Source organism: Trichomycterus rosablanca, chromosome 9 (assembly GCF_030014385.1).
Source record: "Trichomycterus rosablanca isolate fTriRos1 chromosome 9, fTriRos1.hap1, whole genome shotgun sequence".
Lineage (NCBI taxonomy): Eukaryota > Metazoa > Chordata > Actinopteri > Siluriformes > Trichomycteridae > Trichomycterus > Trichomycterus rosablanca.
The window spans coordinates 35,733,766-35,748,930 of record NC_085996.1 but is presented as its reverse complement, the minus strand read 5'-3'; the positions used below and the strand labels follow the sequence as shown (position 1 = coordinate 35,748,930).

The following is a 15,165-nucleotide window of genomic DNA, read 5'->3' as shown; positions in this document are numbered from 1 at the left end:
TTTCAGAGGGGTGGTCCAAATGTTTTGGCTCATCAGTGTGAGCTGTGATAAAAAGTTTGGTGACTTTGAACAGGAAAACGTCACTGCTGCTGTGAAGTGAAAATAACAGCAAGAACAGCCCGGCTGAGGAAGCAGTAGGCCAAACAACTCAGAGAACAGAACTACTGAGTGCTGTGGCATGTAGAACAGTTTCACTAATCAGATCCACGCTGCATCTGGACGTAACATCAGTGTAAGAACTGCTAAGATGGAAGCTTCATAGACTGGATAGATTGGAGCCACCGAAGGTCTTCACACAAGCCTTAGGTCTTCAAGATGTGTAATTTCAACACTCCTCAAGACATTTAAAATGCTAATTTGGTACCTGCAATTTTTACATTAATTTTTTACATGGATTTTTATAATTGCTTGTATTTTATACACCAGTCTAATATACAGGAACCTCAAACTCCTGTCTAAACTATGCACTAACTAAATTCTAAAAGAATGCAGACTGGAATTGTACTTTTCACCATCCGGCATTGAGCATCCAACACATTTGAGATGACTGTGAATATACACAGTCGAGCCACATTATTATGACTACTTCCTACTTTCTACGACGACAGCTTGTAGCTCATAAAAGAAGTCCCGTTTTGTGAGCTGGCTTGGTGGGTATGTAAGGTGTGTGATAGGCTGTCTGTACATATATCCCTAGTTTCTGTCATGGGTAAGAGTACCATGGGTAAAATTGTCTTCCCTGGGGTGGATGGGACCTTCCAGCAAGACAACGCAACATGTCACACGGCTAGAAATGTCCGACATTGGTTGGAAGAGCATGACCAAGACTTCCAAGTCCTACCCTGGCCCCCTAATTACCCAGTCTTGAACTCACTTGAGCATCTGTGGGAGCCCCTCGATCATCGTGTTCACTCTATGGATCCTCCCACCCACGCACCCTGCAGCATCTGTGGGATGCTCTGCAGTCAGCATGGCTCCAGATACCTGTCACAACCTTTCAGTCCATCTAGCTGCTGTCCGTGCTCATAATAATGTGACTCGACTGTGTCAGGCTTACTTATGCTCCTACTATGTTTTGAAATCTACCAAGAATCCTTCTCAGAACAAAGAAAGACTGTTAGAAAGGCAACGGCGTGGGAATTATTTCAGAGTTCATGTGTTTTTTAAACTAGATATTCAGCTCACACATACAGATGTGTTCTGGTGTCCAAATGCTTTTTGCTATCTAGTGAAATACTATAAAAATTGTTAGAACATCAATCTTAAACATCTTGCTGCTCAGATATTCCACTCGTGTCATTTGCTGAGTCTGAGAGGAGGAGCCCTGCAAAACCTAGTGTGCACTGGGAAGAACTCATCACACCCAAACACTCAAGAGTAAGCTTCCAGTCTGTTGCATAAATGAGGGAGTTTAAATAGTTGGAGATAACAGGTGTACGTGAGAATGTAAGTCTATGTCCAAGCTTAGTGTATTTTAATGGTAGAGCAGGTTTAATGGTTAAAGGTGTTGGGGTTGTTACCATTCAAATAATAATAATAATAATAATACATTTTATTTATATAGCGCTTTTCAAGATACTCAAAGACGCTTTACATAAGACAAATAATCAAAACAAATACGTACATACACCATACAAATCATAGTACAAAATCAAAATAGTACATCAACATCAAGAATAATTAAGATAAAAACAAAGAGAGCAGCATAAGACAGTTCATTAAAAATTAGCTAAATTATGAGAGAGAACAACAAATATAGAACAATTTCTTAAAATTAGACAGAAACAGGACAGATTTACATGCAATCAGGAAACTGAAAACTTTACAAGGGGCAACAAAACCTGTTGAAACCGGTGCTGTGGCTGGCTATTAATAAAATGAAAACCTCTGAACCGCTGAAATGGACACGGAGGTCAGAAGAGTAAGACAAGTTACCAAAGTTACCAAAAGTTTATGGACACCTTGATATTTTATCTAACACTTACACTGATCAGCCATAACATTAAAACCACCTCCTTGTTTCTACACTCACTGTGCATTTTATCAGCTCCACTTACCATACAGAAGCACTTTGTAGTTCTACAATTACTGACTGTAGTCCACCTGTTTCTCTGCATACTTTTTTAGCCTGCTTTCACCCTGTTATTCAATGGTCAGGACCCCCACAGGACCACCACAGTGTAGGTATTATTTGGGTGATGGATCATTCTCAGCACTGCAGTGATACTAACATGGTGGTGGTGTGTTAGTGTGTGTTGTGCTGGTATGAGTGGATCAGACACAGCAGCGCTGCTGGAGTTTTTAAATACCGTGTCCACTCACTGTCCACTCTATTAGACACTCCTACCTAGTTGGTCCACCTTATAGATGTAAAGTCAGAGACGATCGCTCATCTATTGCTGCTGTTTGAGTTGGTCATCTTCTAGAAGTTCATCAGTGGTCACAGGACGCTGCCCACGGGGCGCTGTTGGCTGGATAGTTTTGGTTGGTGGACAATTCTCAGTCCAGCAGTGACAGTGAGGTGTTTTAAAAACTCCATCAGCGATGCTGTGTCTGATCCACTCATACCAGCACAACACACACTAACATACCACCACCATGTCAGTGTCACTGCAGTGCTGAGAATGATCCACCACCTAAACAATACCTGCTCTGTGGTGGTCCTGTGGGGGTCCTGACCATTGAAGAACAGCATGAAAGAAAGTTAACAAAGCATGCATAGAAACAGATGGACTACAGTCAGTAATTGTAGAACTACAAAGTGCTTTTATATGGTAAGTGGAGCTGATAAAATGGACAGTGAGTGTAGAAACAAGGAGGTGGTTTTAATGTTGTGGCTGATTGGTGTATATTCAGGATCATAAAACAAGTACGTATGAGCATTTGCAGTTTTAAAATGTGGAGCTTTAGATTGAAGACTTGCACGTGTTAGTAAATTGTTACCTGTCACGTCATATTTGTAAAAGCCATTTTTAAATCCAGCTACATCACAAAGGCTCCAGATTCACAACGTAAAAAAATTACATATTATTATTTCATAGTTTAGGACCACACTCAAGATACTGATACTAAAATGGTAGAAAATTCCATCTGAGATAGGGTGATCAGAAGTCTAATCAGCAAAGACCGATTAACTCATCCGATTAACAAGTAGTCTGATACAGAGACAAGTGTGTATTCATGCATTAATCCAGCCAAAGAAGGAATTTATGGATGCGGTGAGGGAGAACATGCAGGTGAACGAGGTGACAGAGTAGGATGTTCAGGACAGCACAAGATGAAGACAAATAATCCGCCATGGTGACCCCTAACGGACGAAGAATAATGGCAGGACTGGTTAACATGGCCGTGCATTCAGATTAATGGACGTAGCAGGTCAGAGTACAAAGCTAATTTGTAAACGCTGACATGCTAAATGAGAGCGAAGCGTAATGTGGAGTAGCTAAACTGTATTTACCCCGCTCACTCACGTTGACTGGCATCCAAGAATAGAGAATGATAGAAGACACACAAAGAGGGCATACATAAGCACAGGAGAAGACAGTGAATTTCAGACAACAATGAGAGAATATGACAGAATGTGTGGTTAATGAACGTGCAGTTAAAGGTGATGCAGGGTGAGGTGAGTAGGGTGGCTTTAATGGAATGGTGGTTAGATAAATTGATCAGAGCAACACATAGCAGTTTAACACACAGCTTGTTATCATGCAGTGTTATAGCAATACTGTTAGATCTGTTGGTGAATCGGTTAAACTGACTCTTGATGCAAATGGCTTTATATTTTTTTGCATTTTTCCCCAATCTCCCTCCCAATCTATACGTATCCAATTACCCTGATTGCATTACGCTCCCTCTCTACCGATGCTGATCTCCACTTCTGATTGAGGAGAGCGAGACTGTCACACGCCCCCCTCCGACACAAGTGCAGTAGCCGACTGCATCTTTTCACTTACACGAGGCGAGTTCATATATGAGTTCATTATTTCTCGACTCTGTGCAGACGCCATCAGAGGTCGTAATTGCATCAGTTATGAGGTCCCTATCTGGCTTCCCACCCTATATGAACAACAAGCCAATTGTTGTTCATATAGCTGGCCAGCCCAGCCGGATGAGAGAACCAACAAGTTTGAAATGGTGTGCTAGTGCCACCTGAGCGGCCAAATGGATTTTATAATGAAAATGTAGATAGAATTTTAATATTACTGATTATGACATTGAACACAGACTGCTAAAACTGTTTGCCAAACTGTTTCACACTTAATAAGCAATTATATTTTATATTTTTGTTACTCTTAGGAAACTAGTAAATTGACCTAGTTTTTGAATTGACTACATTTATATTTGACAATTGAAAACACTTCCTGCTGTTCCAGCCGGTTTCCGCTGTTGACTGTGCTCTCGAAAAAAGGTAAAATGCAAATGGTCATATTGAAATATGACCCAATATGAGTTCCACTTTACATTTACAGCATTAAGAAGATACTTTTATCCAAAAAGAACTGAATTGTGGCTGATACAATGCAAGCAGAGAACTCTGGTTCTAATCTCAGCAGGGCTATCAGCTGGCTGGACATCTACACAGACACGTTTGACTATGCTCAAGGTGGGGGTGGCCGAAACCCTTAGATAGATTGGTCCAGTGCTTCCCAGTGAAACTGGACCCACCACAACCCTGGCCAGGATGGAGCGGTTGATCAAAATTAAACAAAATGAAATGAGAAAATGCAAACAACTGGAGTTGAACTCCAGGGCCCAACTGTGGCAATTGGCATCGGTGGGCTTAAACTAGAAACCTTCTAATCTTTAGTTCAGTACCTTAAAATTTGCCACACTGAATACAAAAACAAAATCAAGAAAATGTTGATAAATCAGCAGTAGATTGTTGTCAGATAAACACACATTCATTTGTAGTAATTACAACAGTAGCCAAACATGTCAGGAAAAAACTATCATAAAATCATATTTATATATTTAAGAGTTTTCCAAATACCAAATAGTTGTATTTGTTGTACTTTGTTATTAAGATATATTTATTTTTAAACTGTCTAGTATTTTAGAAAAGAAACTGACTTCTGATGGATATTTATGCCACTTAAAATGTGTCTTGCTGCTAGCGAATAGGATTCAACAGTAAATCGGTCACTTTAATCGGTCACCAGTCAGAAAAAAAAAACACTATGGAAACAAATTTGCCGGAAATACCTACTGTTACTATTATAAAATCATTATTTATATATTTAAGAGGGGTTTTCCAAATACCAAATAGTTGTATTTGTTGGTCTTTGTAATCAATACATATTTATTTCAAAACTGACTTCTGATGGATATTCATGCTAATTAAAACGTGTCTTGCTGCTACCCGAATAGGATTCAACAGTAAATCGGTCACTTTTAATAGAAATGAGATTGAACAGGTCATGGTCTGACCTGATCTGGTCTGATCATTATAATGCTGGTACCATATGAAGGACTGCGCACATAAGCAGTATGAGCGTCAGTATGAGCGTACATATGAACATAATAGACTTACCTGACCCTTCTTCTGTCACCATTCCAAGGCTTTCTGCCTTCTTTTGTCTCTCAAACGCATTCAGATCCAGCACACTGATAAACAAGAAGAAAAAAAAAACAGTCAATAAATTCTTATGTTAGGAATTATGGGATGTAGTGTAGGTTTCTGAATCTAGCATACCTGCAAGACTGCATGAGTCCAGACAAACTTTTGAAAAATCCAGCATCTCGTTTCTCTTTTAAATAGTCCAGCATTTTCTACAGAAGAAAATAAATAAATAAATACATACACATGGTTTAGTTTAATTTAGATGATCACGCAATATAAATACTGTACAGTCGTCTACAGTGATGCAGTCAGACGTGGTTTTGTACCTGCTGAACGACCACATTGCCACCGTTGAGAATAGAGATGCCAAGCTTCAGAGTGCAGGTCACCATGGGGCCTAGTCGCCCTGGAACAGAACGGTACAGCGAGCATTTAAGGAAACAAGAATGATAGAGAAGAGAGAAGTAAAGAGCAGCAGATCTACTTACCCTTGCTAGCACTGATCATCTGAAGCACCATCTCGGCCGCTCCTCGAGCATGCAGCCTGGCTTGCTGGTACAGGATCTTTTGCTTTTCCATTTCCTTTTCCTGTGAGAGCCAACAAAGCGCTTAATAGCCCATATAAGGTAGACACACTGTGTAGATAAACAGTTACTAACTGTAGTCTAGGGTGGCACAGTGTCTTGGTGGGTAGCACTTTTGCCTCACAGCAAGAAGGTCCTGGGTTCAATCCCCAGGCGGGGCTTTCTGTGTCCTTTCTGTGCAGAGTTTGCATGTTCTCCCTGTGTCTGCGTGGGTTTCCTCCGGGAGCTCCGGTTTCCACCCACAGTCCAAAAACATGCAGCGTCCCGTCCAGGGTGTTACTGTGTGGCTCTTAAAGGGTTTTTAAACATGGACTTTTATGCTTTGAATCAAATTTTTCCCCACACAGATTTTCAGCTCCGGTCCACTAAGTGAAATAATATCAGTATTTACCTCAAATGTCTTTTCTTTTTCTTCATCCTCTTCTTCTTCATCTTCCGCACAGCTCTGAAAAGCAAGCGTTTCACTTTATTTTGGTGAATTTTGGTGGTTATGTTGTGGTTATACAGCTCTGTGAATGTCTCCTTTTTAACAGTAATGCATTTAACACTAGGTTGAAATACCTTTGCCATCATATCTGCATACGCAATGTATAAAGGATCTTCATCCAGGACACTAGAGATCAAAAACAATTACACAAACAATCATTATTATTACTATTATTATACTATTTTCCCCTATTCCTACCAATCTAGTCACATCCAATTCCCCAACTGTGACTTGGAAGAGCTGAGAACTATCACTTGTCTGGCAGAGAGTAGTGTAGTGTAGTGTACGGAAATTCACGCACTACTATCTGTGAATCAACCCTCCCTCATGCAGACGCCTCAACCAGCCAGCCAACAAAACATTATGACAAGCCCCTTAAAAAAACCAAACCAGGTTGTTGGAAGGCCAAGGAAAATAAAGGTGTCTGGTATAGACCAACAAAAGGGGCACTGTGGCTCAGACTGCAGGTAACTTCAATTCTGGTGATAGGTGAATGTGTCACAAGACACAGTGCACCAAAGCCTTCTGTGAATAGGAATGTGAAGTGTCCAAGAGCAATGAAAGAAGGCTGTCTGGTCCAATTAATCTCCTGTTTTTTGAAGCACGTCTTTTACCTGGAAAAAAGGCCACCAGGATGTCCTGTAGGACAGTCCACCTCACACGTACAGAGTTATAGGACCTGCTGGAAAGATCCTGGAACCAGATACTACAAGACACCTTTAGAGTTCGAGTGGTGGGTCAGCACTATTTGGACAGCATCATACGGCTGGTCATAATGTTCTGGCTGTTTAATGTAGTTCCAGATATCAGTGTGTATGTATAGATATTTTGAACCTTCTATGTTTTGTTATATTTTCAGGACAAATACAAATCTGAGATGCAACTAAGGACCCCCAGGCAGCGTTTTTATCTACACAAAAAGCCCAGTGTGAGCACAAGTCCTTTCCATAATTGCTCTATTAAAAGAACACGTGTGCATGTCTGTGTGAAATGTACGATTTGGCTCTATTAGACCTTCTTTCAGTCAGCGCATTATGGCTGAAGTGGAGGATGAGCTGGTTGAGAGGGTCTGGCTGAACTTCAGCCTCGGCTTCCTCCTCTTCTTTTTCCGGAGCCATTGGTGTTTTCTGCAGGAAGAGTCACATGCGTCAGTCTTTATTCAACACAAGCATGCTTCAGCTCTCTCTCTCTCTCTCTCTCTCTCTCTCACACACTCAGATTTCTCTCTTTATAGTGACTCTCTCACAGACTCTGTATAATGTTACCATATACAGACCCAGGCTTTCACACTGACCACCTCAAACAACATCTGTACACCTCTGTCCATGTATTCTTTGTATTCTGTATGATGGTTAATGTAACATCACATGCTGTTATAGTTCACAATGAAATGAAATGCACACAATGAAATATTCAAGAGTGTCTCTCATCTCTGGCCGTCTTTAGAATCACAGTAAAAGCAGGTCTAATTCAATTCACATCTAAGCTTGAAAAGTGAATGCAACAAAAATAAAGGAATAAAAATGAATTTGGTATAAAGTAATATGTTATTACTTCAAAATACAAGTAAAACATAAACAATATACAAATATACAACATGTAGCACTTTTTTTTTTTTTTTTACATTTTTTCCTCTTTATTCATTTTTCACCCAATTGCAACCTTACTCCTCTGCTGCCATGTACGATCTCCAACCGAAGAGGGCCACAGACCATCCACCGACCGCTTAGTTGCACCCGCTAAACATAGAGTCTCACAGATAACAGTACTGCATATGGAGAGCCAGCCCTGCCATTCATAGTCAACCCCACTTTCTTGAACAGGCACCTCGATCGGCTAGCACAGGCTGTACAGACACGTACAGCCAATCATGTGTCCATGTAAGCACCTGGCTGGTCGATAGCAGTTTAGATTAGAATGGTGTTGGGATAGTGTATGAGACCGCTGCATCACCTGAGTGCTTAAGCATATAGCAAGCACTTCTTACAAAGGTTTGATCTCTAATTTTCATCACTAAACTACTACTAACACACAAGGTGGTCATGTCTAGGTTTTTGGGCCCCATGTGTATACAGTGGAATTCATCAATCAATGTGTTGCAGGACTCTCTGTATGAAAAGTGCTGAAGACACATCCTCCTGACATTCACAGCATTCTTTCCCTAGTTTTGAAACACGCCTTAAAACGTACTTCTTTAAACTTGCCTACCCTTAATCTGTGTAATTAATTATGTACTGATGTTTAAACTATAAGTGTTGTAAGGTGTCCTTGAGTGTTTTGACAGGCGCCCATGAATAAAATATATTATTATTATTATTAATGCTGTCGATTACAGTTTAAATGTCATTTTAATGGTTCTTCTTCCCTTTCTTTTCACTCTCCTTTTTAGTTTCCATCTTTCTGTTATTGGTAACCAGATTTTATTTAAAATGACACATGATGCTCCATTATTCGCAGTTCACCTCTAACAGGTACCGTTAGAATCTGTATTTTTATGTTTCATGAACTCTTATTGCACTTAATTTTTATAAGCTATTTTACTATATTTTCTTTTAGTTTTTTATGTTCTTATTTTTTAAAGCACTTTAACTCTCTTGTTTTAATGTCATGTTCTTTCTGAGGTTCTAGATCTCAGGAATGTTTTAATGCTTTGAATTTTTTTCCTTTTGTAAAGCACTTTGAATTGCCACTGTGTGTAAAAGGTGCTATACAAATAAACTTGTCTTGCCTATTTAATGGCAGTTTGTCATTTTTTTTTAAATCACTTGCATTTTGAGAAATTCAGTTTTCACTTCAGGTGATTTACCAAATTCATTTTTTATTATTAATAAATAAATTCCTCCGTCTATCCTGTTGAAATAGTGCTGGACTACAAATGTAATTTCAGACCAGAGTTGAAAAGCACTGAGATGATTAGATGAATTAGATGACATGCTGGAAGAGAGCTTGGCCATTGCTGGACTGTGTACAATGGATGGTACTATTGGGGTTCAATGACCGGCTCATGGTAGTCATGCATATTAATGTGCTCATACAGTAATGAGAATGGCAGTGCAGTGCATGTTCAGTGAAACCTAATGCTAATATGCTAAATCATTTTACTAATGTGTACGTAGAGACGTAAGGCTGTTTTTCAGCCACACATAAACTGTTTAAGACTAAATAAATCTCCAGCTCTACTATAACACCAAGAGAACATTTAAATATTCTAGCATCTAAGCCACTGTACTGCTTGAACCTGTACAGAAACATGATTATTCTAGATGAGTTGAACATGCCACTGACTTCCACGAATTTACGAGACTTACAAAAGGACGACGACACCCAAACATAAAGGCTGAGTGTCACTGGGCAGATCTGCCCCTCTTACCAATGCTGCTCTGAAATACAGCGCTCTATGTGACCTCAGGCTCGGCACAAACTCATGCAGGGCCTGTCGGCTGCGCACACAACCAGCTGAGCCAAACGCCAGCCAGGACCAGGACGTAAGGCGAGCAGGGATGCGCTGGTGCGTTTCGGCGGGCAAGGTGCTGGCCGCGGGGCAAACAGCGACAGAGGGGGCACCAGCGGGCACACACTGCACACAGGCCAGCGCCGAGGCTGACCCGGTACTTACTGCCAGGTCCTGTACTAGCTTCTCCTCAAAAGAGTACTCCTCTGCTACTATCCAAAGTCTCTGATAGCCCGTGAGGAAGAGGTTAATAGAGCGATGCCTGAAGATTCAGGGGAGAGGGAGGTTAGGTAGAACAGAGGCAGGGAGGGAGAAGGGGGGTAAATGAGATGAGGAAAAAGGGGTGCATTCTGGGGGTGGGGAGGAAGTGAGAGAGATATGCAGCTCATGGCCTCATCTGATTGGCCACCTTAGTAAACGAATGAAGAACACATAGTAAATCAGCACAGTTAAAATGATCAGTTTGATGTTAAGAAAGGATTGCTTGGTTACTAAACTAAAACCATTGTTTGGTTACTACAGAAGTCCTAAATTTTCTGCAGGTACGAGTCTTTCCTAATTACTTACCATATAAGGTATATGAATAAAAAATCATGCTAAAGGTGACCAGTCAGAACAGCAGTATAATCGAATGCTTGTGGACTGGGGAAGGGAGGGGGGTCTGAATCATGAGGTCCTTTAGGCTCACGTTACCGTTAGCATGGAGAACAGACCGTCAAAGCTGGAGGTATGGAACAACTTTTCCAGCCAAACGTACCCATAGCCACTCAGGAAGTAATTATTATTTTTGAATCTGAGGTGTATTATAGAGACAACAGAGAAAAAAAGGTTTAGGGCTAGGTGAGAAAGAGTAGGAAGTCACTTGCTATGTAATCTCTAAAATAGGATGTTAATAAGAGTAAGATTATTATGGGTTGGAATGTTTAGGAACTGGAAGAATGACAAATTTGAAAGTAAGTTGACACTGTTTGCAGTTTATTAGGTACATGTTAGGGCCACTAAAAAAATACATGTAATGTTTTGATATCAAGAATAAAAAAATTTTGGGCATAAAGTCAAAATATTATGGCCACAGCAACCTCCTCGAGGAATGTTTAGGATTTAGTACATCGTATAAGTTACACAAATACCAAAATCCTCATTCCTCTGCACGTTACCATCAGTTTGTTATTAGTAATGTCAGACGATAATTTTGGTTTTAATGTGAAGTGACTACATTGCCGCATATACACTGATCAGCCATAACATTAAAACCACCTCCTTGTTTCTACACTCACTGTCCATTTTAGTCCATCTGTTTCTCTACAAACCTTTTTAACAGGACCACCACAGAGCAGGTATTATTTAGGTGGTGGATCATTCTCAGCACTGCAGTGACACTGACATGGTGGTGGTGTGTTAGTGTGTGTTGTGCTGGTATGAGTGGATCAGACACAGCAGCACTGCTGGAGTTAAATACCGTGTCCACTCACTGTCCACAGGGTGCTGTTGGCTGGATATATTTTTGGTTGGTGGACTATTCTCAGTCCAGTAGTGACAGTGAGGTGTTTAAAAACTCCAGCAGCGCTGCTGTGTCTGATCCACTCTTACCAGCACAACACACACTAACACACCACCACCATGTCAGTGTCACTGCAGTGCTGAGAATGATCCATCACCTAAATAATACCTACTCTGCAGAGGTCCTGGGGGGGTCCTGACCATTGAAGAACAGCATGAAAGGGGGCTAACACAGCATGCAGAGAAACAGATGGACTACAGTCAGTAATTGTAGAACTACAAAGTGCTCCTATATGGTAAGTGGAGCTGATAAAATGGACAGTGTGTGTAGAAACAAGGTGGTTTTAATGTTATGCCTTGTCGGTGTATATAGCTATATTGGGGACTTATTTTAAAAATAGCAGTGATAGAGGTAGAGTGGAGCATTTTGGCGCACTCCTGTGTACTCCTTGTTTCTGTTTGCTCATTAAAACTTTATAGTCCAGCCAATTGATTTATACTGAGTCCCTGTGAGTCTGTTGTACCTACAACTCCCACACCTCACAGTATTAAAATGATGAAACAGCTTAGCAAGAAACTGCGTTTATTGAAAGTGTGTAATAGGTTTGAATTTGAAATATCAAACAAATGTTGAATAAGAAACCAATGTAACGTCAGTACAACAGACTTTATGGAAATCTTCTCTTTTGTTGAAGCAGAACTTGCAGGTTCTGGTCATTTAAGCCAAGATGCTCCTCCGTGCTTCCCTAAACTGGTAAGCCTACCACGGCTTCACAACCTTTTTTCGCCATAATATTTCAACTTTATTCTCAAAATTATTTTGACTTTATTCTCCAAATCGTAACTTATATGGCAAAACAATCATTGGTCATCAGTGGCCTTAATACACCACCATACGAGTGCGCTTTGTCACAACACATTACTGTATACTCTGTAGCCCATCTGTTGGATTTTAATTAATAAGGGACGTGTGACAGGGCACAGCAGCAGTACTGATATTTTTAACACCTAAGTGTCAGTGCAGGATTAAGAATTGTTGGGCAACAAAAATATCCAGCTGGAAAAGGTCACAGGATCAGGACAACTGCTTCTGTATTTTATAGGTTGCAGTGTGGATCATTATCCAGTGCATCTCCCAACGGCTAAGATGTTTGGCCTCCCCTCTCTCAGATTTAGCCCGACCAGACCCTGGATCTCTCCGTAGTGGGCTAGTGTATTTTACTGCTGCACCACCTGAGTGCACATAGTCGTAAAATGTACAAATACAGAATGTACTAATAACGTGTGCTGAATACACTACTGCACCTGATACCACATCAACATCAGCATTTTACACCAGAAGCGTACTGAGTCGACACAGAACAGACAAAAACTGTCCACAATTAGCAAAACCAATCAGCCTAAACTTTAGGACCAAATGTGCAGGGCGATACCAGTGGGGGAAGGCCTGTTTGGACATGAAGGGAACAAGAAAATCTTTTACAGACAGTGGGTGTGTTTGAAAACCTAGTGAGCTGCCTTGCTGTCTTACTATCTACATGTGCAGCTGCCTAAATAGAGAGGATTCTGATAAGTCATTGACTTATAAGGCAGGTTATTCGAACGCGCTACTTAGCGATTTGCTAACTAAGCTAACACAGTTAGCCTCATGCCATTCAAACCAATGGGATGGGGTGGCACAACTCGCTAGCATGTGAACTAACATCTCCCTTCACGTACCGAAAACGGTTAAATTCGATGACAAGCCCGAATTCGCAAATAAAAACACTTGTGTAAGTTTATACAAATTAAACATCAGTAATAATTTATTTATGTTTGATAATAACTCCAGTCGTTTCTCCGCATCGTCTGCCATGTTTTTTATTTTTCTGTGAGAAAAGTTGTTCCGCACTGAATGCTGGGATTGCCTCCACCACTAAGGCAGCATCGGATGCTCACTCGTTCTCGAGTCAAAATACCGTTGAAATTTTAAGATACCTTACTAGTGAGCATGTTATGGCATCTAGGATTTCGAGCAGCCTCCTTCTCAGGAGCGCACGTAGGATGACAGAAAATGCCGTCTATGTAGAGAGCGCACTAGGTTTTCGAACACACCCAGTGACTGGAAGCAAGGATCCTAACATTTTTGAATTATGAACTAGGGTTGCTGCTGTTGATGCGGTAGGGTTGATATTTAGGGATAGGGCTGTGATATGGGTCAAAATTCCCACCTACAGTTTCGATATTCTGTTTAGAATATATAAATAATCTACAAGCGAATGGCACGCCTCATGTACCAAATGGTAAACTAGACTTAAGGCTTTACTGCACTGCTATGCCGAGAATGGTCCACTTGTTAGACAATGTTGGTCCAGTTCTTTTTAAATTGAGGAGGAGGGCTGATTACATTTACATTTTCGGCATTTAGCAGATGCTTTTATCCAAAGCGACCAACAGTACTGTTACAATATATTGTCTAAGCAATAGAGGATTAAGGGCCCAACAGTGGCATCTGGCAGTGGTGGGGCTTGAACCAGCAACCTTTCGATTACTAGTCCAGTATCTTAACCGCTAGGGTACAACTGCCCCCTGATAAATTGTACACAGTAACAGAAACTATATACAAACAAAGTGCACCCATATGGTAGGTGCATTAGTGTAAAACTAAACCAGATGTACCTAATAAACTGCCAACACTGTGTATTTAACAGATATTCTAAAGTAAATTAGCATTAAGGTCACATGGGTAAATCACCAGTCTGATCAGGGAGAAAACAGATGAAGAAAAATGGCAACAGATCATTTATAACAAGATAAAATGTAAATTTCCGATGACTTACCTACATAAAACACAGTTGCTTACCTTGGTAGGTTATAGAGTGGTGCCATGCGGAAGCAGGCAACCACCGCCCGCTTGCGCTGTTTAGACAGGTGCTTCTGCCATACCAGCTTTTTAGATCTCAAAGGCTGCTCCACCTGAGGGTCAGAACACACAGTTCTTGCAGTTTCCCATTATTGTCAGCAATCCCATAAAATACAAACTTTTAGTAAAAAAAAGAACCTGCTCAAGATAGAAGACAGCAGCTGAGATTCCCTGGATTCGATCAATAGTGTGATCGGTGTTCGGCGGCTCCTCACTTTTCACCACCACGTCTTTATATAGATTCAGCTGCCACTGCACCGCCAGGTCTTCAGTCTACACCATCAATAGATTATATCATTATTACCTAATCACATTATTAGTATCTAATCATACACTGATCAGCCATAACATTAAAACCACCTCCTTGTTTCTACACTCACTGTCCATTTTATCAGCTCCACTTACCATATAGAAGCACTTTGTAGTTGTTCAATTACTGACTGTAGTCCATCTGTTTCTCTACATGCTTTGTTAGCCTGCTTTCATGCTGTTCTTCAATGGTCAGGACCCCCACAGGACCACCACAGAGCAGGTAATATTCAGGTGGTGGATGATTTTCAGCACTGCAGTGACACTGACATGGTGGTGGTGTGTTAGTGTGTGTTGTGCTGGTATGAGTGGATCAGACACAGCACCGCTGCTGGAGTTTTAAAACACCTCACTGTCCCTGCTGGACTGAGA

General features: G+C 40.8%; 1 protein-coding gene across 2 annotated transcripts in view; it reads right to left on the bottom strand.

Moving 5' to 3' along the window:
• The window catches only part of ryr3 (ryanodine receptor 3), a 157,393-nt gene that overhangs the window by 16,624 nt on the left and 125,604 nt on the right, over positions 1–15,165 (bottom strand). Inside the window, exons 71-81 of one of the 2 annotated variants that reach the window (XM_063002326.1) lie at positions 14,623–14,757; positions 14,425–14,537; positions 10,248–10,344; positions 7,646–7,758; positions 6,706–6,757; positions 6,536–6,589; positions 6,049–6,148; positions 5,887–5,966; positions 5,693–5,769; positions 5,531–5,604; positions 3,458–3,475 (exon numbers count right to left, since the gene is read on the bottom strand). In XM_063002326.1, coding sequence (XP_062858396.1) covers positions 3,458–3,475; positions 5,531–5,604; positions 5,693–5,769; positions 5,887–5,966; positions 6,049–6,148; positions 6,536–6,589; positions 6,706–6,757; positions 7,646–7,758; positions 10,248–10,344; positions 14,425–14,537; positions 14,623–14,757 — 913 coding nt within the window. The remainder of the gene's footprint in view (positions 1–3,457; positions 3,476–5,530; positions 5,605–5,692; positions 5,770–5,886; positions 5,967–6,048; positions 6,149–6,535; positions 6,590–6,705; positions 6,758–7,645; positions 7,759–10,247; positions 10,345–14,424; positions 14,538–14,622; positions 14,758–15,165) is intronic. The other variant, XM_063002327.1, reaches the window with a different exon arrangement.